General features: G+C 42.9%; 1 protein-coding gene across 1 annotated transcript; it reads right to left on the bottom strand.

Moving 5' to 3' along the window:
* Window positions 1-1,832: 1,832 nt before the first annotated feature.
* Window positions 1,833-21,247, bottom strand: LOC130021834 (betaine--homocysteine S-methyltransferase 1). The gene is made up of 8 exons (XM_056112662.1): window positions 21,115-21,247; window positions 15,788-15,920; window positions 10,061-10,179; window positions 8,499-8,690; window positions 8,005-8,152; window positions 4,812-4,994; window positions 3,520-3,748; window positions 1,833-2,613 (listed from the first exon to the last, which is right to left on the bottom strand). The coding sequence occupies exons 1-8, from the start codon at window positions 21,145-21,147 to the stop codon at window positions 2,427-2,429; spliced, it is 1,224 nt and encodes a 407-aa protein (XP_055968637.1). The 5' UTR covers window positions 21,148-21,247; the 3' UTR covers window positions 1,833-2,426.
* Between the last annotated feature and the right edge of the window lie 2,215 nt (window positions 21,248-23,462).

Raw genomic sequence — 23,462 nt, forward strand, 5'->3', positions numbered from 1 at the left:
TAACAAGGGCTTTGCTGCTGCAGCGTAGTGTAGTGCCAGTACTGCAAAAGGCTTGCTTGAACTTCAGGCAGCACAAGGATATTTATTTTACTTTCTGGTCAGAGGGTAACCTCCTTCATTCTGTGCGCTATCTGTCTGGGTTCCACTCCCCTATAGGAACACAATTGAAAGCTGACTTTCCTTGGTAAACTTGGATTATTAGCAAGCAGCCCTCCTGCTTTAATAATCTTAACCCCAAAAAGGAGCTCTTGAGTTCTAAGGCACTGAAATAAAGATAAAAATACACTTTCCATTTAACAGAAACCCTTAGGTATTAAATAAGAATTTAAATGATGATTTCTGGAAATATTGTTGGTGGATGGGTTAAATCCCCCCCTCTAAATAAGACATCGGCCACTAGGAGACAGTGTTGATGTAGTTTAACTCAAGAATATCTAATGTATTTCCTTGTGAAATATTTTAAAAGTCAAATGATTTACGAATGATTAAAGGTTATAATGTTATTTTTGTGATAATAAATTTCTGAAGAGATTATTTAGGGTGTGTGAATCTTATACAGTAATAGAACAGTGAGGTCAATAAAATGTCTACCCTCTGAGTAAGATATTAAATATTGAATTTGATTTGAATGTTAACATTAAGAAAAAGAGGAGTTCGTTTTGAAAAATTTTCTTTTTAAATACCACTCTCTTGTTATGTATTGATGATGGAGATGGAATTCATGGCCTCATCTACACAAATTCAAGGACTTATCTCTACCTGGGAGCTATAGTCTGTCTCCTACCTTTGCTTTTAAAACTGCAGCATAATTTTGAATTATGCAAAAGGGTTCTTTTTGTTGTTGTTGTTGTTTTGGTTTGGTTTTGGATCACACTCAGCATTGCTCAGACCTTACTCCTGGCTCTGTGTTCCGGTGTCGCTCCTGGTGCCAGAGACTGAACCTGGGGTGTGCACATGCAAGCACATATTATACCCACTGCATTATCTCTCTGGTCAGAGTATATTCTTTTAAACAGATGGAAAAGCTGAGTTATAAAGATTTCATCTAGTACTTAGCAAATTATAGAATAATCAGTATCAAATACTAACAAGATAACCTTGGTATTCTGTAGTAGCTGAAAAAAAGACAAGTTTGTTTAGAAGGATGTTTAGAATGTAGGATAAACTCTCTCTTCCAATATGCTATGAATATTAGCATGTTTGCTGTATTTTTATCTTTTCAGGTAGGAGCTGTAATGGGAAAGTTGATATGACTAGGTAAAAATATTATAGTTCTCAAACTAGGAAAACTGAAGAGAGTTTGAAGTATGTATCTTTTCATCCTTTTTTTTTTTTTTTTGGCCTGGGGAAGGGGAAATCTGGCAGAGCTCAGGGTTTATTTCTGGCTATTTCTGGTTCTGTGCTCAGGAGTGCCCCCTGGTGGTTTTGGGGGAATCATATGTGGTGCCAGCTCAGCAGGATACAAGGCTATTGGCTTAACTCCTAAACCAACTTCCCCAGCCTTCTTCCTTTTCAAGCTACCAAAGCTTATTGTCCTCAGCCTTAATAAAAGAAGCATGTAAGTGGATTTCATTTTGATCAAGAGGCACAGGGTCTAGTAGTTCTCTCTACTGACCTTTATGTTTCTTCGCAGTAGAAAAGGGAGCAGAACAGAGAGATAGCAACTCTGGAAATCTGAGAGCAGGATTCTGGTCTTTGGAGACTTCTCTCTAAGGTTCTATTTGACTAATTTTCGAAAAAAAACCTCTTAAATAATGAAGTCCCCATGTGTGACATGTACCCTACTGGTGCTTATGAAACTTTGGGCAGAAACTCACAAATGGGGTAAAAAATCCATTTGCAGGGTCACAACCATCATGTTTTATTAATATTTCAGAAATCCATTTGCAGGGTCACAAACATCATGTTTTATTAATATATCGGGAATGGGAAAAAATACCAGAACAGATCACATAGTTTATTTCAGTGGTTGGGAGATTGTACTTTATTGGGTCATTATATAAATTGAGTTTATCACCAAGGATCATGTTCAAAGGAGCTTGAAAGGTGTTTCCCCAGAGAATTTTATCTGTCTGAGCCGTTAGGAGTTCACATCTCATCTCCTTACTAGCCTGCAAATGTCTTGCAGTGGGATTAATGTTGAAATTACTTTTCTGTGGGCGCAGTGATTTCCTTATCACCTTCTACAGAGTGAGTGCTGGGTAAAGTGCTTTAAGATTGATTTCTTATTTTGCTTCTAAGTAAATTTCTAAAACATACGTCTTAAATTGTCAAGTGCTATTTGTGATTCTATTTCCTTCAGTGGATACCAATTTCATGTGTAGGCTGGCATTAAACTGAGCATTTACTTCTTAACCATCTTTTCCTGCTCTCTGGAATTGTGGCCCAAACATGGAAGGATCTGCTAGAAGTGGGTGCCACGGAGATTACTGCCCAGATTTGAATTTCTGTTTCTCAAAGAGCTGTCTCAGCTGCTGATCTGTTGTGGCTTCTTTCTGCTGCATCAGCTCACTGGTTCCTTTGGTCACTCCCCAGGCATCCGGTTTGGACAGGGATGGGTTGTATGGTCTGCCTGAGGCTATCCGAAGATTCTGCCAGTATTCCTTCCTGGCCCTGAGTGAAAAAAACACACAGTGTCAGACTCTTTCCTGAGTGTCAATACTGTTATGCCACTGAGTTAGAATTCTTCCTGGGAGCCTTTGCTGGACTCTGGAAAGTATGTTAGGAGGCCAATTAAAATAGTAATTTTATTTATTTATTTATTTATTTATTTATTTTGGCTTTTTGTGTCACACCCAGCAATACTCAGGGGTTACTCCTGACTCTGCACTCAGGAATTACTTCTGGCATTGCTTGGGGGTCCATAGGGAGGTCGGGGATAGAACCTGGGTTGGCCGTGGGGAAGGCAAATGGCCTACCTGCTATACTATCATTCTGGCCCTTCTTTTCCTTTTGGGCCACACATAGCTGAGCTCAGGGTTTACTCCTGGCTCATGGATCACTTCTGGTGGTGCTCTGAGGACTATCTTTGGTGCTGGCGATTGAACCTGGGTCCACTGCATGCAAAGTAATCCACTGTACTCTCTGGCCCAGTTATATCCTGGATTTTTTTCTTTTTTTCCCCCTTTTTGTATCATACCAGGCAATGCTCAGGGGTTACTTCTGGCTCTGCACTCAGAAGTTACTCCTGGTGGTGCTTGGGGGACCATATGTGATGCTGGGGATTGAACCTCGGGTTATCTATGTGCAAGGCAAACGCCCTACCTGCTGTACTATCGCTCCACTACTGATACTGTATTTTTAAAGATTTCTCCAGAAATGACTGCCTAAGGTTGTCTGGTAAACATTCTAAGTGAAGATTGAAGAAGAATCTTCTTTAGGAGAAGATTTAAGAGGAATAACTAATTTTTTTTAATCATCCCTGAGCCAATCAGCTATATTCTTTACAACAACCTTGTTTGGGCATACTCATAATCTAAATGAGTTTTATCTGGAAAAGACAATCTGAAGGGGTCTTACCTGGCTCTAACCCATGGCTTGGTGTGCATGTTCAAACCACTTCCCCAGCTGCCGTGTTTTTCTGAAGCGGGTGGCAAGAAGCCCCTTTCTGGGGCCAGCTCCTCTGCGATGGCCCTGATGTGATAGGGCTCAAAGCCACAGCACCCGCCGATGAACCGGACCCCCAGGTTGTAGGCGTCTCGGGCATATTTCTGAATATCCCACCTGGTGGCAACTCTGGGCTCCAGGCCTGGAAAATAAATGGTAACAGAATTATCATTTTTAAAAAAATATTCAAAATAAAGTTATTTCAAGTATATAATTAAAAAAATGAATTAGGACCCAAAAGATTGATCAGCAGCTCATATAAGATCCCCTGAGTCTGCCAGAAGTTAGGGTAGTTACTCCTACGCACAGAGTCAGGAGTAAGCCCTGAGCGCTGCCAGATGTGGCCCAAAAAATGTTTATAACAGGGTGGGGTGAATTAAAGCCAAGTAAATTTGGAATTTTTTTTTTAAATCTGTATCACTGTAACACTGTCCTCCCGTTGTTCATTGATTTGCTCGAGCGGGCCCAGTAACATCTCCATTGTGAGACTTGTTACTGTGTTTGGCATATCAAATACGTCACAGGTAGCTTGCCAGACTTTGCTGTGGGGGCAAGATACTCTTGGTAGCTTGCCAGGCTCCCTGAGAGGGGCGGGGGGAATCGAACCTAGGTCGGCCCAGTCTGCTGCTTGCAAGGCAAGTGTCCTACCTGCTGTGCTATTGCTCCAGCCCCCTTTTTAAAAAAAAAAAATCGAAATGAACTAAATTATTTCACTAATGTAATACAGTTTTAGTCATATAACTGGAATCATTAAACTCTTCACTCATTTGATTGAGGGGAATCCCTTATTTTATTTTATTTTTGACAGGGTAGGTGTAGGCCATATCTGGCAGTGCTGAGGGATTGCTCCCGGCAATGCTGGAGAATCCTGTGTGATGCCAGGATTGAATCAGGGTCTGCCAAGTGCAAAACGAGGACCTGGCCCACTGTACTATTTCTTCAGCCCTCCCCCTCCCCCACCCCTGGGGTACCTTTTCCCCATTAACTGCCTGTTGGCTTGATTTTACGTTAAATCGGAGCTCTTTGTTGCTTGAGGATCCCATCTTCTCTTTCTCCGACTGTCTAGTATCAAGGAAGTTGGGGACACAGGCAGAGAAAAATTCGGGGCAAGAGAGAGGCAGTTATTTTTCCTTATTATGATAAAATGTATGCTGCCCCTGTGGAAATTTGTCAGACAGAGACACTGAGCCCATGTCCAGTCTTACCAAACGGGAATTCTGGGAGGTCAATAAAGCCCTGTTTGCCACAGTCCGGGGTGTGGTAGGCCAGAGGCTGGGCCATCAGGTGGGCTTTCAGGCGGGCAGCCTCCAGGCCTTCCTTCATGAGCTTCACGGTTTGCAAGCTGGTATCAGGGTCAAAGTGGCAGTTCACACCCACGATGGCGGCTCCTGCGGGAGAGAGTCTGTTAGCTCAGGGATTCACCAGGTGCCAGGGGGCTGAGCTCTCCTCTATGAATCAGTGAGTTGCTTTTTTTTTTTTTTTAAGGCTTGGAGGTTTGTGTCACACCTGGTACTGCCCAGGGTCTGTTTCCAGCTCTGTGTGCTCAAGAGCGGCCTTACTGCTGCTCAGAAATCATGTGGTGCTGAGGAATCAAAGCAGGGGTGGCCCCATTCGAGGCAAGAACCTTTTCTCTGTACCACCTCTCTAGACAGTCAGGATGTTTTTATTTGGAACTGTGAACTGAGGGCGAAGACCTTGGCCCCTGCAAGCCCGCCTTACCTGTGGGTGAGAATGATTACTAAGAGGCAGCCCGTGTTTTCCGGGAAAGGTGCTTAGAAGCATCTACAATGATTGAAGTGTCATTTATATGCACTTGGTTGTCCATCTTTTTTATTAAAAAAATCATTATGAGAGAGATTTTTTTAAAAAACTTCAAATTTTGGTAGTCAATTTTTCAACCCGTGACATTCTATCGCAGCATAGTGATTTTTCAACACTCCCAGCTGCTAGATTGCACCTGTGGTTACGAGACTATTCATTTGAGGAATAAATCAATGTTCCTTTCCATCAGGTCGATTTATTAATAACTCTAACTTTCTTGGGCACAACAGCAGAATGTAATTTAGGGAAAAATTTTCTGAAGCGTGTATTCAGGGGGAATTTTGTGACTAGGATTAATAATTGGAAAACAATGTTCAAAGTCCTTTCACTTTGGCCACTAAAAGTAGTGAAGAGTCTATTCATCCTTGGACAGAATTCACATTTACATTTCAGCCTTCTCATACAACTCCATGAGGTTGTTGGAAAGTTTCCTTGTAAGCTTTTATTTGATTTAGTGAGAAAAATACGGTTTGGAACTTTCTTCATGGTCTTAAAACCAACTATTATTTGGTTTTAAAGAAAATTATTGTATCTGGACCAAACGATTGATTTTGGGAGTCACTGAACTGATTTAGAAAGTTTCCTTCTCTGGAAGACTTGTGGAGACAATATTTTTTTTTTTTGTCTTTTTGGGTTACTCCTGGCTCTGCATACAGGAATTACTCCTGTCAATGCTTGGGGGATCATATAGGATGCTGGGATGCTGGGGATCAAGCCTGGGTCAGTTGCATGCAAGGTAAGCCCCCTCCCCACTGTATTTCACTTTGACCCTGACAATGCACTTGTTTTAGAAGAACTAAAATTCCTTTATTCCATCCTCTCAAAATAAGAGTTCCCAAATAGGATGGACCTTTCTTTTCTTCTTTTTATATTGTGGTAAAAAATACATCACAAATTTAGCCACTTGTGGACTGTTTAGTTGGATTTTGCCTCACAATCACTTACCGTCTCTTTCCAGAACTTTTTGTTACCCCAGAGACAAACTCTGTATTTCTTAAGTAGTGGCTCTCTATTCCCTTGTCCCTGAACTCTTGTACTCTACTTTCTGTTTCTGTGGATTTGCCCATTAGATATTTTGTAGAAAGGAAACCACACTATATTCTTTTTTTTTTTTTGGTGACTGATGTTATTTCATTTAACATGATATTTTCAAGTTTCATCTGTCTGGTGCATGTATCAGAACTTCATTCCTTTTTAAGGCTGAGTTACATTCCCTTGAATGGATGGTCACACTTAATTTATGCATTCCTCAGACCCTATGCAGTGTTGGCATGCAAACTGGGTTAGTTGCATGTAAGGCCTTAAACTCCTAGATTATCACTACAGCCCCCATCTATTTAGTACTTGTTGTTAATGATGAACATAAAGTGACTTTTCATGTAATATCAACAGTTGGATTAAAAATTAGAAATTAGACAAATAGTCAAAATTTCTCTGCTCACAGAGCAAGTCAGAATCTTGCTCTGAACCCACCTATTATTTGGTTTTAAAGCAAAGCAGCTTTGAAAAAAGTCCACAGTTTTCTCTAATTGCAATGAAACCCATTATAAGGAAAGAGAAAACAGGAATTACATGAAAATATAAATTAGGTGGTCAGAATTTCATATCAAAGGATTTTTGATTTATTATACATATTACAAAAAGCAAAGCACACTTTTAATTTATGAGAGCGGAGAAACTTTGGCAAAGAGGCGAACCTGACTCAAAAGTTACTACGGATGAAAGACCTCTACGTGAGAAGAGGTTAAAATAGAATTTTTTTCTAATGCTTTTTTTCATGTGCTAAAATCTTCCTATTTCCAAAGTTAATCCTCTAGTTGCCTCTTTCAATAGACAGTCTCTCTCTCGTTTGTTAGTTTGTTTTGTGTTGTTTTGAGGGCACACCTGAAGGTGCTCAGGGCTTTCTCCTGGTTCAGTGCTCAGGGATCACTCCTCATGGGGCTCAGGGTTCCATATCTGATGCTGAGGACAGAACCTGGGTCAACAGTATACTAGCCAAGGGCCCTGCCCATTGTATTATCTCTCTGGTCCATATATATATATATATATATTTCTTAGAGATTCAATATTGATATTATTAATATTTCTCTAAAAGTAAATTAAGACCCAAGGCTGGAGAACATGCTTTGCATGGGAGAGCCTGCACTCAATGTCCCCAGTATCCCATTGAAAGAAAGTTCTAATGTGGAGCTAAGAGTGGACCCCAGCATTGGGGGGTGCACCACAAATACCACCCCTCCCTCACAAAAGTAAAGTGATGGGTTCTTGATAATAAATATATAGGTAAGCATTTGTAGATTATTTTCAAAGGTGAATTAAGCACAGGCCAGTGGGAAGAGCTGGAGCATGCGCTTGGCATGTAGGAGGCCTGGGTTCAATCCCAGGCACGCCATGGTCCCCAGAGCACCCCGAGGAGAAGCCTCTGGGTAACGAGCTGGAAGTAGCCCCTGAGCACTGGGGTTTCACATGAAAATATGAAAATGCTTTGGTGCACGGGAAGGAGGGGGAGGGGGGCAAAGTGTAAATAAATAAACTAATCAAACACGCATTAATTGCCTTTGCGGAAACCCTCATTACCTGCTTTCACCAGGCGCACTGCACACTCTCCGGGTGACACCCCGTGCAGATCCCCCTCCGGACCGATGCACATGGAGGCGGCCACAGGCTTCCCAGACGCTTTCAGGGCTTCCACTGCCCACACGGCTTCTTCCACATGCTCAAAGTACTGGAAAGAAAGAAGCAGCTCAGGGAACTTTTCATTTTATTTCTCCCTAAATAAGTCATCAATGCAATCTCAGTTTCTTAATCACTGAACAATCAGTGGATGAGCCTCTTTCATCTAGCATTTCTGAAAAGAAGAGACGTTTGATTTCTCAGTAGGAATTGCAATCAAGATGTTTGAAGAATACCTAAATCGAATTTTGGAGAAGGCCTAGATTGGAAAAAAGATTTCAAAACTAAACGCTGCTCTTCTTCATTGGTGCCTGGATCTACAAAGTCACCAGGAGAGGCAAATGCAGGGGAGATGTTCTAAACGTGTTTGTCTCTTTTCTGATCATATCTGTGATTACCTCTGCAATCAGGAAGTCCACATTCTTCTTCAAAAAGACCTCCAGTTGCTGCTGGAAGACTTTCTTCACCTCAGTCTCACTCTTGCAGCTAAGGTACGAAGGTGTCTGACTCACACCTCCTGCCACCAAGGCGTCACCCTCGTCAGCCACTTGCCTGGCAATGTCACAAGCAGCTTCATTGACTTTCTGCCCCTAAATGGATTCAGATAGGAAAGATTCACATTTTCATGTGAAACTGAAACAAAATCATCATTCAAATGCCCATGATCTCAGTTGTTTGTTTCTCAGTTGTGTGTTTCTAAGAATGATTCTGTTCCAGAAAATGACAGGGAAGGAATATGTCCCTCAGTGCCTTACCAACCTGAGCAATTTTCAGAACACCACCACTAAAATTAATGGCAGAAAAAAATAAAATATAATGGTGATCTCTAGTATATTATATTAAACCAAAGAGTTGTGAAAGGATAAAAATTTTCTCATAAAAGAATCTGACATCTTCCAAGGTCTATATTGATTCAGAAATCTAATAAGTAATGATAATCACAATGATGCTGATTTGGTTTTATGATTAATTACAATAAAATTCAATGAAAATGATCACAGAACTCATGGCTTTTGTTATGTATTTTTATTAACAAGTAAATGTATTTCAAGCTAGGTCTTCTTAGTTATTATCATTATTATTTGGTGGGAGATTGAAGGAGGCACACTTGACAGTGCTCAGGAATGAACCCTAGTGGTGCTCAAGATGCCATATGTGATGCCAGGAATTAAGTAGGAATTATTCTCATGCAAGGTAAGTGTTTTATCCCCTGAATTATCTCTCCAGACAAAGGTCTTCTTAGTTATTAAAAAGTAACATTTGCCTTTTATGGGTTTATTTTTGGGTCACACCAGTGACGCTCAGGTGTTACTCCTGGCTCTGCACTCAGGAACTACTCCTGGCTCTGCACTCTGAGATGCCAGGGATCGAATCCAGGTCAGCCGTGTGCAAGGCAAAGGCCTTACCTGTCCTACTATTGCTCCAGTCCCCAAACTGACACTTTTTTCTAAAAAAAAAAAAACTCAAACCAACAAAACCCCTAAAAACAAACCCTCAGCATCACAGGCCACATAGACTTGTACAGTTTTACGGATCTCTTTTTATTTAGGAGAGGAAGAAAAGCTGCCTTGGTGGAAGGGAAATGGTTTGCCCAGACCGTGCAGCTGAGTGTAGGAGAGGGGAATGAGCTTGGGGCTTCTGACAGTTGAGCCTCAGCCCTGCCTTTCCTTTCACTATGCCACACAAAGCAACAATAAACACGAGAGACTGTGGGAGACTGTTGGTCCAGCAACTGCTAGAGCCTGGGAGACCCATTCATTATTGAACACCTTGAATTTGATCTGCTTCCTGAAAGGCTTTTCTGGACCCTTTGGAAACTCCGGCTAAAACCTGAGTTGTTACTCACATCTACATCATTTCTGTACAAAACTCTGAAGGGACCCTTCATGTTTCTCTCTGAGAACTTTGGTGATGATAAATACTCTGGCCTGCTAAGAACTCCATGCACAACTTTACTCACAGATATTTTCTCTGCAACGTAGTTCCCTCTGTTCTCCAGCTTGTCTTCACTGGCATAAAAAGTGAAGGTCTGCATGACATTGGCCCCAGCTCGGAGGAACTCGCGATGAAGCTGGCGAACTGGGAGAGTCGAGAGTAGAAAGGTTATCCAGCGATCAATTAGTCAGGGATAAATACATACGAATAGCTCTGCTTTAGTTTAGTTTGCTCTGCATTCATGTACTCTGGGGGCCAAAGAGAAGGGCATCTGGGATCTCTTGCTGGGAAAAAGATACTCTTTCTTTTTATCATGGATAGTGGGGTGAAGAAAAGAAGGAGGTTCCACAGAAAAGAAATCATTTCAGCATTTTTTCCAGACAGTGAGAATGGGGAAGCTCATTCAGTATAGAAGGACCAGAAGAACAGAGGGAGTTGTTGGGGAGCTGGCTTAGTGTAGGGGGATGACCAGGAGTCTGAGTGACCAGAATTAGGGTGTGGTGGTGAAGGTGAAGGTGGTGAAGAGGAAGGTGTAAAGTGGGTTGGCAGAGAGATTACAAATGAAGTAGCCCATCACCCCCCAGTATCAGGGAAACATCAATAGTGTAAGCAGCTGAGTGCTGTGACTAGCTCAATATTTTTGGAAAGTCTGGGGACACAGCAATAAGGAAATCAATGAAGTCTTCACTGGTTTGAGGAAATCAGGTTTCCCCCCTATAGTTATATGCTTCGAATTGAAAGACACATTTTTTGCTGTAAACAACAGTGCTCCTAAACCCTGCATGAACATTACTCTAAAAGCTTACTGAGAAATTCTGGATATTGGGATGGAATCCACAAATACTCTAATTCAATTGGGTTAAGTGGGAGACACAGGCATTGTTGTTGTTCTTTTGAATTTTTGGGGCCACACATGGTGGTCATCAGGGGCTACTACAAGTTCTGTGCTCCTGACTACTTCCCAGTGGTGGTCAAGGGAACATGTGGTTCTGGGGACTGAACTTGGGTATCCGGCTTAAAAGACATGTAGTCAGTATGTTGAATTAACTCTCTGATCCTGTGTATATTTTTTGTTTTGTTTTTAGGGGCCATACTTTGTAGTACCCAGAAGCTACTCCAACTGTATGTTTGGCAGCTGGTTCTGGTGTCAATCAGGAGACCATACAGTGCCAAGGGCTGAGATCAGGCCTCCTGCCTGCAAAACATATGTTCAGTCCTTCACACCTGCCATTTCTTTGTCCCACCCACCATTGCTATTTTTTAAGTTTCTCTATCGTTTTCTTATTTTCAGCCTTGTTGAGAACCTCCATTCTAAGGAAGAAGAAAAAAATTCACCCATTTTATTTATTGGTTTTTGGGCCCTACTTGGCAGTGCTTAGGAGTTATTCTTGGCTTTAAGCTCAGCATTCACTCCTGAGCACAGAGCCAGGAGTAAGCCCTGGTGGTGCTCAAGGGACCACATGGGTGCTGGGATCAAACTAGGGTCAGTCCCATGCAAGACAAGTGCCTTACTCACTATACTATCTCTCTGCTCCCTGAAAAATGCTCATTTTAGAAAGTAAAAATGAGACTTAGATGGTGTCTGCTTTTATCAGGGGATTTAACTGGGGCAAAACAGGTAATCCTAAACTAGGATTTCTGAGCAGAAAGGAATACATAGTCCTATAAATTAAAAAAAAATTAGAGGCCTATTATGTTCTAGGTTTGAGAAAAGCAACATCAATAAATGAGGAAATAAAGACACTGGGATTCTGAGCTTTCCCAGGGCTGGGACTGACAGAGGAAGAGGCTGGTCCAGTCTGAGAACACAGGACATACAGTTTCTTGTGTGTTTTGTTGTTGTTTTAGAAAACATCCATCTCTTGGGACTCAGTGGCAGGGATGGAACCAGGGGCTTGCACATTAAAGCGTTAGCTCCTGTCCTCTGTGTCATTTCCATAGACCAGTTTCATGCTTCTATTTTACTTAACAACTTTTTTTTTTTAGTTTTGGGGCCACAACTGGTGATAATCAGGGCTTACTCCTGGCTCTGTGCTCAGGGATCATTCCTGTCAGTGTTCAGGGGACCCAACTGAGGTGTCGGGGATTACATGTAGGTTAGCTACAAGCAAGGCAAGCACCGTGCCTACTATATTATCTCTCCAGTACAACTTCTATTTTATTTTAAAAATTATTTATTTTCAGTTTTCTGGATTATGGACCATACTCAGCACTGCCTGGGGGGCTATTCCTGGCTCTGTGCTTAGAGGACCACATGTAGTGGCAGGGAATCAAACCTGGGCCTGGGTAAAGATTGACGTCAGCCTGTTTAACTAGCTGTGCTGCTGAGATGTGTGCTTTTAAAAGAACAACATCTTTTTTAAAAAAAAACAAAAAATTTTCAATTTAGAAAAGTAATTTTTTAAGCTTGAAGACAAATCTTTTTTTTTTCTTTTTGGGTCACACCCGGCGATGCTCAGGGGTTACTCCTGGCTCATGCACTCAGGAATTACTCCTGGCGGTGCTCGGGGGACCATATGGGATGCTGGGAATCGAACCTGGGTCGGCCATGTTGGCTGCATGCAAGGCCAACGCCCTACCCGCTGTGCTATCGCTCCAGCCCCTTGAAGACAAATCTTTACTTCAAAAAGTCATGGAAGTGTAGTTCTCCCAAAAAAACATGCCTAAAATAAAATGGTGTCCAACCTGTGTTAATTGGGGACAATTAGAGCCAGTTGGGAACACCTTCTCTGGGGTTCCTGCTATCCATCAGAGAAGGGAAGAGTTGCTGGGTCTCTACCAGGTTCCTGGGTGCCAGGGGGAAATGATTTATAATCAGAAAGTTGGTCCTTTGGTGGATTTTCAGAGACTGTAACCACCTTAGAATGGCATGAAAATGAATTGTCTACATATACACCTCATAAAGCAGAGCATTATTACTTTTTCTTGCATTTTCCCAGAGGACTATGATCCAAAAAAGGTGAAGACAACTCCTGCCTCTTAACTGAGCTGACTATTCCATCATGCATTTTAAAAGGCCCTGCTGCACAGAAGGGGAACCCAATTTGGTGAGTCTCGCCAGGGGCCAATTATTGTACCTTCAGGTTCCCCAAGCTGCTGCTGGCTGGAGGTCATTGCCAAATGCATGTTGGTTCCACTGTGTGTAAGCATTACAATGCCCCCAAACAGATTTAACGGGAGCATTAGTCTGGCAATGTCTGGCTCTCCTTTACATGTCTGTTTTCTCTTCTTTCCTGTCTCATATTCCTAGGGTCATTATCCTCCACCAAGAGAGTGGGACAGGCTCCTACTATACCAACAGAAGCTATTGTAATTACATTTATTTTATGAAGTGATAGCGCAGTGGGTAGGGCATTTGCCTTGCATGCGGCCGACTTGGGTTCAATTCCCAGCATCCCATATGGTCGCCTGCGCACCGCCAGGAGTGATTCCTGAGTGCAGAGCCAGGAGTAACCCCTGAGCATCGCTGGGTATGGCCCCAAAAGCAAAATAAAATAAAATAATAAAAAGTTCTTAATCATACTACTTTTAACAGCATAGAAGCCAAGTTAGAAGAATTATTTAATCATATGTATATTTGTGTTTATTTGTTTGTTTTTTTTGGGTCACAGTTGGCAGTACTCAGGTCTTAATTCCTATCTCGGCATTCAGGGTTCTCTCCTAGTGGGGTAAATACCTTACCCGCTGTACTGTATCTCAAGTGCAATACTCATATATTTATTATAAAATAAAAGCAGCTTCTAGTGTTCTCCGGGCTCCACCAGGCATCAGGGCGACTGGGAGGGCAGACTTGTGTTGAGATGGAGCTGCGGATGGGCTTGGAATTCTGATGTCCTAGTGATTTCCTTGCCTCTAATGGAGATGCTCACAGACCTTTGGATTTTTATAGACCTTTGAATTTCTTTTTTTTTTTTAATAGATTTTAGGGGAGAACATATGATTGCTTATAATTTCTCATTTCAAATTCTCAATGAGAATTTCTACCTTTGCCCAGTTATATATGCACAGAGCATAGTTAGTCTGTACTCTTGTAAATTTCCTTGAGACATACAAGTCTTTGGAATTCCATGGTGAACGTTAAAAGGTCAGTGAAATTTTGTGGTTTTCTTCAGTGGGATAATAAATTTATAGAAAATCATTTGAGGGCAAAAAGTGACCTAACCTAAACGTGAAAATATTTATAACTGTGTCCCACTTACTGCTGGTCACCTTATATTTTTATGCATAAGAGAGTTTGTTCAGGGGGGGTGGGATAGCTTTAGACCCTGAGTTGTTACATAAAAAGCAGCATATGTACTGTATTAACTTTTTAAAATTCCCCCAAAGCTGGATTCCAAGAAACATTTGGCCCCAAATAGCTTGATATGAGTAATTGTGGACCTGGGACCGGAGAGATAATACAGTGGGTAAGGCGTTTGCCTTGCATACAGTCTACCTGGGTTCAACCTCTAGCTCCCTGGGCATCATCAGGAGGTAACACCTGAGCAGTGCTGGGAGAAGCCTCCAAACAAAAACAAAAACAAAAAGAGAGAGATTATAGACTGAAGCATACTTTTTTTTTCCTCCTCACAGTTTCCACCACTGAAATGTCAGCCTAGAAACCAGTCCTACAAAAATTCTTTGGAAACCAGAGAGCGAGTCAGCAGATGGGCTTGTGCCTTTTATGTAGGAGGCCCAACTCCATGCTCGGTATCACCTATGGTTACCTATGGTTACGAGGAATGACAAAGCACAGAGCCAGAACTAACCCTGAGCACCAAGTGTGGCCCAACCCTTTCCCTCCCACCATCTCCCGACCTCAAAGGTGACTTACACAACATTTTATTCTGGGCTGGAGAAATAGTACAGGAGTTAAGGCACTTGCCTTACATCCTGCTGACCCCAGTTTGATCCTTGGACCCACCAATGGTCCTCTGAGCATGTAGCCAGGATTAGCTCCTGAGCACCCAAATAATAAATATTTCAATTTTGAGTTTAACCCATCACGTGAGCCTTAAGGAATAAGCCATAGAAATTTTCCTCACCCTAGGATTAGAAAGAATGACTAACAATCATTACACTGTGTTCCTTAAAACCCTTTAGACCATGTTTCTCAAAGTGGGGTTGACCTTGAAATCACTTGGGAACAATGAATAATATGTAGATTCCTGACGCCCCTCAGGAAACCAGTTCTGAATTTAACTGGGTGTAGAATTGGCCAATATGCAGGATGTCTTCTAGGCAGGCAGCAATGGTTCATTATAGTCTGGCACATTGAGTGGAAGGCTGGAGGGGAAGGGAAGAATGGTCAGGGACAAAGAACTGACCATCTTAAGGAGTTGAGGCAGGGGAGCACAAGAGGCAGAGTAAATGGAAGAGAGAGTGGGGTACTAGGACTAAGAGCTCAGAGGTGACAGCTCTGCTGATGGCAAGTCTGAAGAGTGGGTAGCTGGAGGTGCAGGGCAGAGCAAGTTTCCTAGAGATGAAGACACTAACAGGAAGAACCTGCTTGATTTAACTGGGGTGGAGGATCGAGGGGGTGTGGACAGAGAAAGGCAGGCTGCTGATCTAGCCCAGTTCCTTCAGAATGAGGGGCAGGGGCCAAGAGGCAGATACAGGAGACAACAAGGAGGCCCAGTGACTCTGCTAGTTACAAGTTCCAAGTTATAGGTTTAAAGAGGGGCAGGGAGGGATGTTTCTGCTCATGGCAGAATCTGCCCTTCGCATGGCCTAGTTCTTCTTCCAGAGTGTTGGACCCTAGCTTTGCACCCACCTGCTTCAGGGTGTTCCACAGATGCTTCCGGGGTCCAGGGTCCTGCCTTTACATAGCCCCTCTTCTCCAGGGCAAAGACGAACCCTCCATCTCCAATCACAACCTCTCCTGCATTTAAGCGTTCAAGGATGCCCTAAAGTTACAAAGAAGGGAAGGAAAAGAAATTAGTTGAACTTGAAAAAAATTTCAGAGCAGGAAGATAGCACCATGGATACCACCAACCTGTATTCAATCCCCAACATAGGGTCTCCTCAACCTCAGCAGGGTGGTCCCTGAGCACAGAGCTGGGAGTAAAGCCTGAGCACTGCCAGGTGTTAACCCCCAAAACTCTCCCCCAAATCAAAATGAAACAAAAATATGATTTCATTAGATTCTCAAAATACATAAACATGTGTGTATATATGTTATATATACACAAATATATATTCATATATATCTTTTTATTTGAGGAACTCCCAGGCATGGCTCGGGGGGATCTAGGGGGGCCCCTCCAGGTGAAACTCCAATGCTGTATATATATGCCTGCTGCTCCAGTGCTCAGACCTGCTCAGGCCCAGCAATGCCAGACACCACCAGAACTAGATCAGACAGTGCTCAGGAGACCGTGCACTGTCAGGACTGAACCGGCAAGGCACGTAGTCCAGCCCTATGTGCTCTCTCCCTGCCCTTCCAAGTATATTTTTTGTGACTGTCCAAGGCAAACAGCCAGACTGGTCATACAGTGAAAATTCATGTACACATAAGCAGGAAGCTTCTCAAAGAGCCTTTGAAGAATATTGTGGGGAGATGGGACATTTACAGAGACATGCGCCTGTCTTCTTGGTCAGTGGAAACGGGAGGATTACAATGGCAGGAGTTCAGGTGGCCAATAAACGCTATTCAGGCACTGACAAATCACAAGCCAACATGACAAAAATGGAAGGGAGGCAAGTACTACCCCAAAGGTGGTAGCCTCACTTGAGGATTTCTCTCTTTGGTGTCAAATTCCGTTTCCACAACAGCAAGTACATTATGATCTGCACAAGCATATTCTGTTCTCTATAAGTGTAAACTGAAAAGAAAGAAATGGAGATGAGACAAGTAAAAAAAATATCTGCAAACGGATTGCCAGTCCAATCGTTATACCAACCCTACTTACAGCCCTGTGCAGTAATTATACTGGTGACGACCTTCAAAAGATCAAGTCTAAATTTATGAAATATGTATGCATCCCTCTTTCACTACAGTGCTGTTCACTATAGCTAAGATCTGGAAACAACCCAAAAGCTAAACCACAAAGCAGTAGATTAAGAAACAGTGGTGGGGCAGGAGTGATAGTACAGCGGGTAGGGCATTTTCCTTGCACGCAACTGACCTGGGTTCGATCCCCGGCTCCCATATGGTCCCCTGAGCACCAACCAGGAGTAATTCCTGAGAGCAGAGCCAGGAGTAACCCTTGAGTAGTGCTGGGTATGACACAAAAAGGATAAAGAAAGAAAAAGCAAAAAAAGAAACAATGGTATATATACACAAAGGAATACTACTCAGTTATGAGGAGAAAAAGAATCTTTTGTGCTGTAACTTGGACGAAACTAGAGGATTTCAAGTTAAGTGAAGTCTGAAGGAGAAAGACAAATATCACATAAGCGTAATCATCTATGCAATATAAAGAAACAGCAAGGAAATAGACTATGGCCAATAAAAGCAAACTCTTAGACTTGGCCAACAAAACTGAGTTTACCAAGTAGGATGGAGTGGACAAGAAGGGACCCAGGGACAGTGGTAGAATATTAGCACCTTAGTGATGAGTGCAGTACAATAACATTGTACTCCTAGAGCATAATTTTGAACCACTTTGTAAACCACATTAAAGAAATGTTTGAATTTCAAACTTCAAGAGAGCTTTGTGAAATCAGAAAGTCATTTTATAGTTTTTTTTAGCTTAAAGAATAATAACAATTTTAAAAAGTATCCTCCATTCAATTTGGGTCATGCTCTCTGATTCTACAAATGAAGAGTTAAAGCCCATAGTCACAGATTGATTTGTGTGAGGGAATGTAGGGTCTTCTTCTTATTATAATTATTCTTTTGCTTTTTGGGTCACACCCAGAGATGCACAGGGGTCACTCCTGGCTTTACACTCAGGAATTAATCCTAGTGGTGCTCGGGAGGACCATATGGGATGCTGGGAATCGAATCTGGGTCAGCCGCGTGCAAGGCAAACCTTCTACCAGCTGTACTATAGCTCCTACCCCCTGTAGGATCTTCTGATTCTTTTTTTTTTTTTTCCACTTTTTTTTTTTTTTTTATTAGTGAAAAACCATGAGGTACAGTTATAGGCTTACAAATTTTGTGCTTGGGTTTCAGTTATACAATGATCAAGTCCCCATACCTCCACCAGTGCCCGTCATCCATCCCCATGGGTCCCAGCATCCCCCCCCCCTCATCCCCCCCCCCGTCCCATCCTGCCTCTGTGGCAGGGTATTCCCCCTTGTTCTCTCTCTCTTCTTTTGGGTACTGTGTTTTGCAAGAGAGGCTTTGAGTGGCAATCATGTTTGGTCTATCGACTACTTTTAGCATGCTTCTTCTTCTGATTCTTTTATCTTACACGGCACTCAGAGTTGATCTTAAGTGGGGTTGGAGGGTTATGGGGAAGCCCTGACAAGACCATGTAAAGACCTAACTTGGAACACATTTAATAACTGTGCTCAATTTATCACCAACAATGGTTGACCAAACAGACACTGATGTAATTACAAAGGGTTACAAGAATCATCAGTGAGAGAGGACATTCAGAGAGGATTTACATCAGAAATCCTTGACACCCTCTTGGAACCTCCCTTATAAACCCTCTTCCCTTCCACTAACCTTCTTAAACTTTTGGCCATCTGATGTGTAGAGAAATAAAACACCTGACATTTAAAATTAACTTTTTGTTTGTTTTGAGACTATACCTGATGTGCTGGGGTGAGGGAAGGTATAAGGTACTGGGAATTGAACGAGGAGCCTCAGACATGATGCATGATATATGATATATGATACATGAACTCTACCAGTAAAGCATTGCTCGAGACTATCAAGAGACTTCTTTATTTAGAGCATGAGAAGTGGAGAATTATGCTTTATGTTCTTGGATGACCTATATGGTTAGAAACTTTTCCACCACACAAGACCTTGAGATAATAAACAGCTTCAAAAATATATAATTGATGATATTTTACTTTTGAAATCCAAATATCTTTATTAATGCTGTCTAAATGGACAACTTTGTTCATTATTACTCAACTGTAAAGATTCATTGACAATGCAGCTACATTAAAACATGAACAAGTCCAGTAAATGAGTTGACTTGCTGTTGTCATCAGATGAATAATTTATTCACACCCAGAGATGCACAGGGTAAAATTCACATTTTTTTTCAATCAACAACCCTCATTTAACTTTTGTGAATTGTTTTTAAATAATCACCACATTTTCATGTACTTTAATTTTCAGTTCAGTTAAGAATCTGCTATTTGGTAGCAGAGTGACTAGAAGTAATTATGTCCATTAATGTGTTTTACAATTATATCTGGGGAAAATATACTCAGATTCTACTGTAGTTTTTAATAATCTGACTTCAGAATTTTCTATTCCTTAACTTTTTCTGTCCCTAAGCTCTTTATTTATCTTTTTAAAAAGTGGAATGTGCCATACAAAAATGCATGAGTTATATTTTGTTTGAAAAATGTATTTGTCACAACAAGAAACTAAAAAAATTCAAAATGTAGCACACACTGTTCTAGGACTTTTCCTAGTTGTTTAAAATGAACATGTGCTCCCTCATAACATTCTAATTTTGATTATTACTATTGTTATCTCTGGACCACACACACGGAGGTAAGGGGTACCATCTATGGTGCTGCATTGGAACCCGGGTCAGCCTATGTGAGGCAAGCACCTTAATCCCTGAACTGTCTCTCTGGCACAACGTTCTAGTTTTAAACTGATAAATACAGACTCATATTTCAATGGTGACATTCACACGGAAATAAAGATGCCAAGGAACTTATCCCCCTCCCCATTCTATGTCAGTGTGCTGCTATGTGTTTCAGTGTTTCATTTCTGCTTTTAAATTAGAGAATGGATTAGAAACCACGACTTTGCAAACAAGGCAAACCAAAAAGAGAGTTATTATATCTCTAGAAACCATCTTTTCCTGGCCCCTGGAAGGAACTGGTCATTGGAAGATTTAAGGACTGGTAAAAACTTTCATTCTTTCAGTTGGTATTAGCCTACAACTGTTGGCTCTCTCAGTATCACACTCAAGCCATCAGCAAACATCAATGCGTTTGCTGCGTTAAAAAAAAATTAAGGACACGTCTTTCTATTCGTATAGGTCTATTTAAATATGAAGGACATCTCTTTAGAAACTTGCAAATTCGTTTTTACGTGGAGGACGAGAGGTGGATCACCCTTTCAGCCAAGGGGGACACGTAATCGGATTTCCTGGCCTCCTGACTCTCCCGGGAAAACCCTAGTCCTCCTGGCTTGGGACTGGTCCCTCCTCCTCCTCCCTCGTCCTTCTCTCCAACCACGCCGTCACTATGAGCCCATCTAACCATCCCGCAAACTAGCCAAAGACCCACAGTGTGGACCGAAAGGCCCGTCCTACCCGGGGGAGAGTGTGTTAGCTCATCAGGTGCCGGGGCTGCTGCACTTTATCATTATCGTTATTTTACATCTTTAATGTCCTATGTTCTCGATACCTTATGGTCAGTCACTCTGCCCGTTATTTCTTTAAGTGATTTCTATCACTGCCCACAGTGGTGAATTTTCTGGGATGGCTGAAACCAAGCCGAGTCTGAAACTTACCATCGCCCAACACACGCCTGGGTCCGGGGGTCTCCAGTGGGGTGTGCACACGGGCACAGCGCTAACCCATCAGGAGACACTGGGAGCGTCGCGCGGGTTGGGGGAGAAACGGTCGGGCTGGCTCTGCGCAACGCCGCCCCATGCAGGCCGTCGGGCGCGCTGCGCGCAGGGCGCGCGCGGGGTGCGCACACTCTTGGAGAACCTGGGAGCTTGCGAGACGCTCTTGGCGCCCACTGCCCGAGGAAGGAAAATCGCGCTCTCCCCACCTGCAGTGACTTAGAAGATAGCGCCCTCAAGTTGGAACCCTCATAGATTTAGGGGTTCTCTTTGGGAATGGATAAGGTTGGGGGCTCAGAGGCGCCGGGGGTCCTGCAGCAGAAATTCTGGGGGTACCGTCTCGCTACGGCCGAGCTCCAAGGTCTCTCTGCTCTCCCCAGAGGCTGGGAGATGAGGCCGGGGTGGAAAACATCCTCGGGATCCCCTTACACACTCACCTTCTTGGCCTTCTTGCCCCCCACGGGTGCCATCTTCGGGGAGCGGCGGCGGGTACTTGGTGTGGGCGCGGACCGGCGAGGCGAGCTTTCCTCCTCCCTGCGAAGGCCGAGCTGGTCCAGCCGCCGGGCCTCGGCGCTTTATACCCGCCTCTGCGCGCGGGGTGGGTTTCCCCAGCCTCTGCGCGGTCCAACGCGGGCCCCGGGTGCCGAACACGCCCACCAACCTTTCGCTGAGCTCTTCCGAGGACCGGATCGTTGGGAACCTGCCATTCAAAGGTGATGACAGAGAGTGTTCTCCCAAATGGGTGAAATCATCCAAAAGTAAAACAAGGAGGGGTTAGGAGGGGGGAACTGGTCGTCACTTGATTTCAAGCAGATATCATCTGCGCAACCGATATCACCTTCTTTGCCCCTGCTGGATGGACTCTGATTCGGTTCTTTTCTGGGGTCAAGCACCATGAACAAACTTGCATCGCTGGACGAGGTCCCTAAAAATTCCTTTCGGTGCCTACATATTTGTCAGCGATAACGGTCAATGATAACCTTATTGAGCGAGGAGGCAATGCGAACTTCAGACTTCACAAGTAGTTATCACTTGTAGATGTCACTCAAAGCAAAGCGTTTCCAGAAGCCCTGGCACTAACCCCAAATAAGTGGGTATGTTCAAAGATCCTTCTGCCATTACATCTTGCAATATCTAACACAGTAGCTTCTGTTTAGAAGAGCTTTGCTACACTGGAAAGGTAGTAACTTCAAAATTTAGCCCGATAACTTTAAAAACAGGCATTAAAATAACAGGAAGAGGTTTGCCCTTGTATCTTGCTGTCCTGGGTTCTATCCACAGGAAATTGTGTATGTGGAACAATAACCTCCATTTCCAGGTAAGCAAAGAAGGAACTTACTCTGGCAAGCATTGAGTTCATATAAATTCACTTAAGAAAATGACATGTGCTTTGAATACCATTGAGAAGGTGGGAAGATTCTTTTGCTTTGGATAAGTATCAGGTTTAAAAAAAACTGAAGGATTGACGTACATCCAAAGAGCCTCTGATTTCATTTGCCCCTAAGAAAGTGGCATGAGGCTTGGGTTTGATCCCCAGCACGGTTTAGACCCCTGATCAGTGCCAGGAGCAACCCCCAAGCAGAGAGAGGCGTGAGTAGCCCCTGCACATCACTGGGTGTGGTCCCATACCAAACAAAACATGATGAAAGGTAAACTCATGCACCACAGTATCTAAGTGGGTGACAGATTAGTTAGGCAATGCTTTAACTACTCTGAACATTAACCTGGTGTGAGTGCGGGGGAGATAAGTCCCCAGCGTCCCGCCAGGTTGCGGGTTGTAGTTGCAGTGCAGGTACCAGCTACTAGAGGGCGCGATCTGGGTACCGACCATTGAAAGCTGCAAGCGGACTTCCTCAATTTTATGTTGCTCCAAGGTCCACAAAACGAAGAAGATAAAAAAAATGAGCAGCATTTAATTTCAAAAACTAATTTTTGACTTTTAATAGATAATTCTTAATTGGGTGAGGGCACATCCAGCATTTGCTTGGGAGCTATGCGGTCTTGAGTTTTCTCTGGCCTTTAATTTGGGGAGAGAAATGGAGAGCGGGAGTCTTCCCTCTACTAGAGAATTCCAGAGGCCCAAATGGTAATTCTTTGCAGTTCAAAGGTCGACATAGATCCCCTGAGGTTCTGGGGATACCGGAAGCACCCAACAACGCTAGAGTCCTCTGGGGCCCGCAGCCAGCAATGCTTGGGGGAACCATAGGGCGCTGTGAATTGGACCCGTTATCATCATACTGTCTCTTCTCCCACCCCCGCTCCCGGCTTTACTTTTTAATTTTAAAGACACAAGGAAAAAAATTTAAAGTCATTGCCTTGCCCCCAGCTGCTGTTCCAACATCAGGTCACGATGTTGGGAGTAAGCTCTATTAGCTGCTAACTAGACTTGCAGGGGTGCTCATTACTCACTAAGTGTGTACCTTTGTATATAGGACTGGTATTAAATACTATATATAAAACCTGGCATTTAATAGGTTTTTACCTTTCACTAATTTATAGGCAGCCATTCCCATAGTTTTGTTCTCCCTCCCTCACTGGCTCAAGTTAATTGTCCTTCCTGTCCTCAGCCCCCACATCAGGTCCATTAATATTTTTTATTCACTTACTGTTTTATACTAGATAATACCTGTAACTCACTGAGTGCTTCCTATGTGCCAGACATCGCATTAATCCCTTTACATAGAGTAATGTATGTTCCTCACAAGTCTCTCTCTCTTTGTATTTAACAACCATGAAGCCAGGAAGTGAGAAGTTTTCAGCATGAATGCTGACTTTCCTTTGTTCC

This window comes from Sorex fumeus, unplaced genomic scaffold (assembly GCF_029834395.1).
Source record: "Sorex fumeus unplaced genomic scaffold, SorFum_2.1 ptg000018l, whole genome shotgun sequence".
Lineage (NCBI taxonomy): Eukaryota > Metazoa > Chordata > Mammalia > Eulipotyphla > Soricidae > Sorex > Sorex fumeus.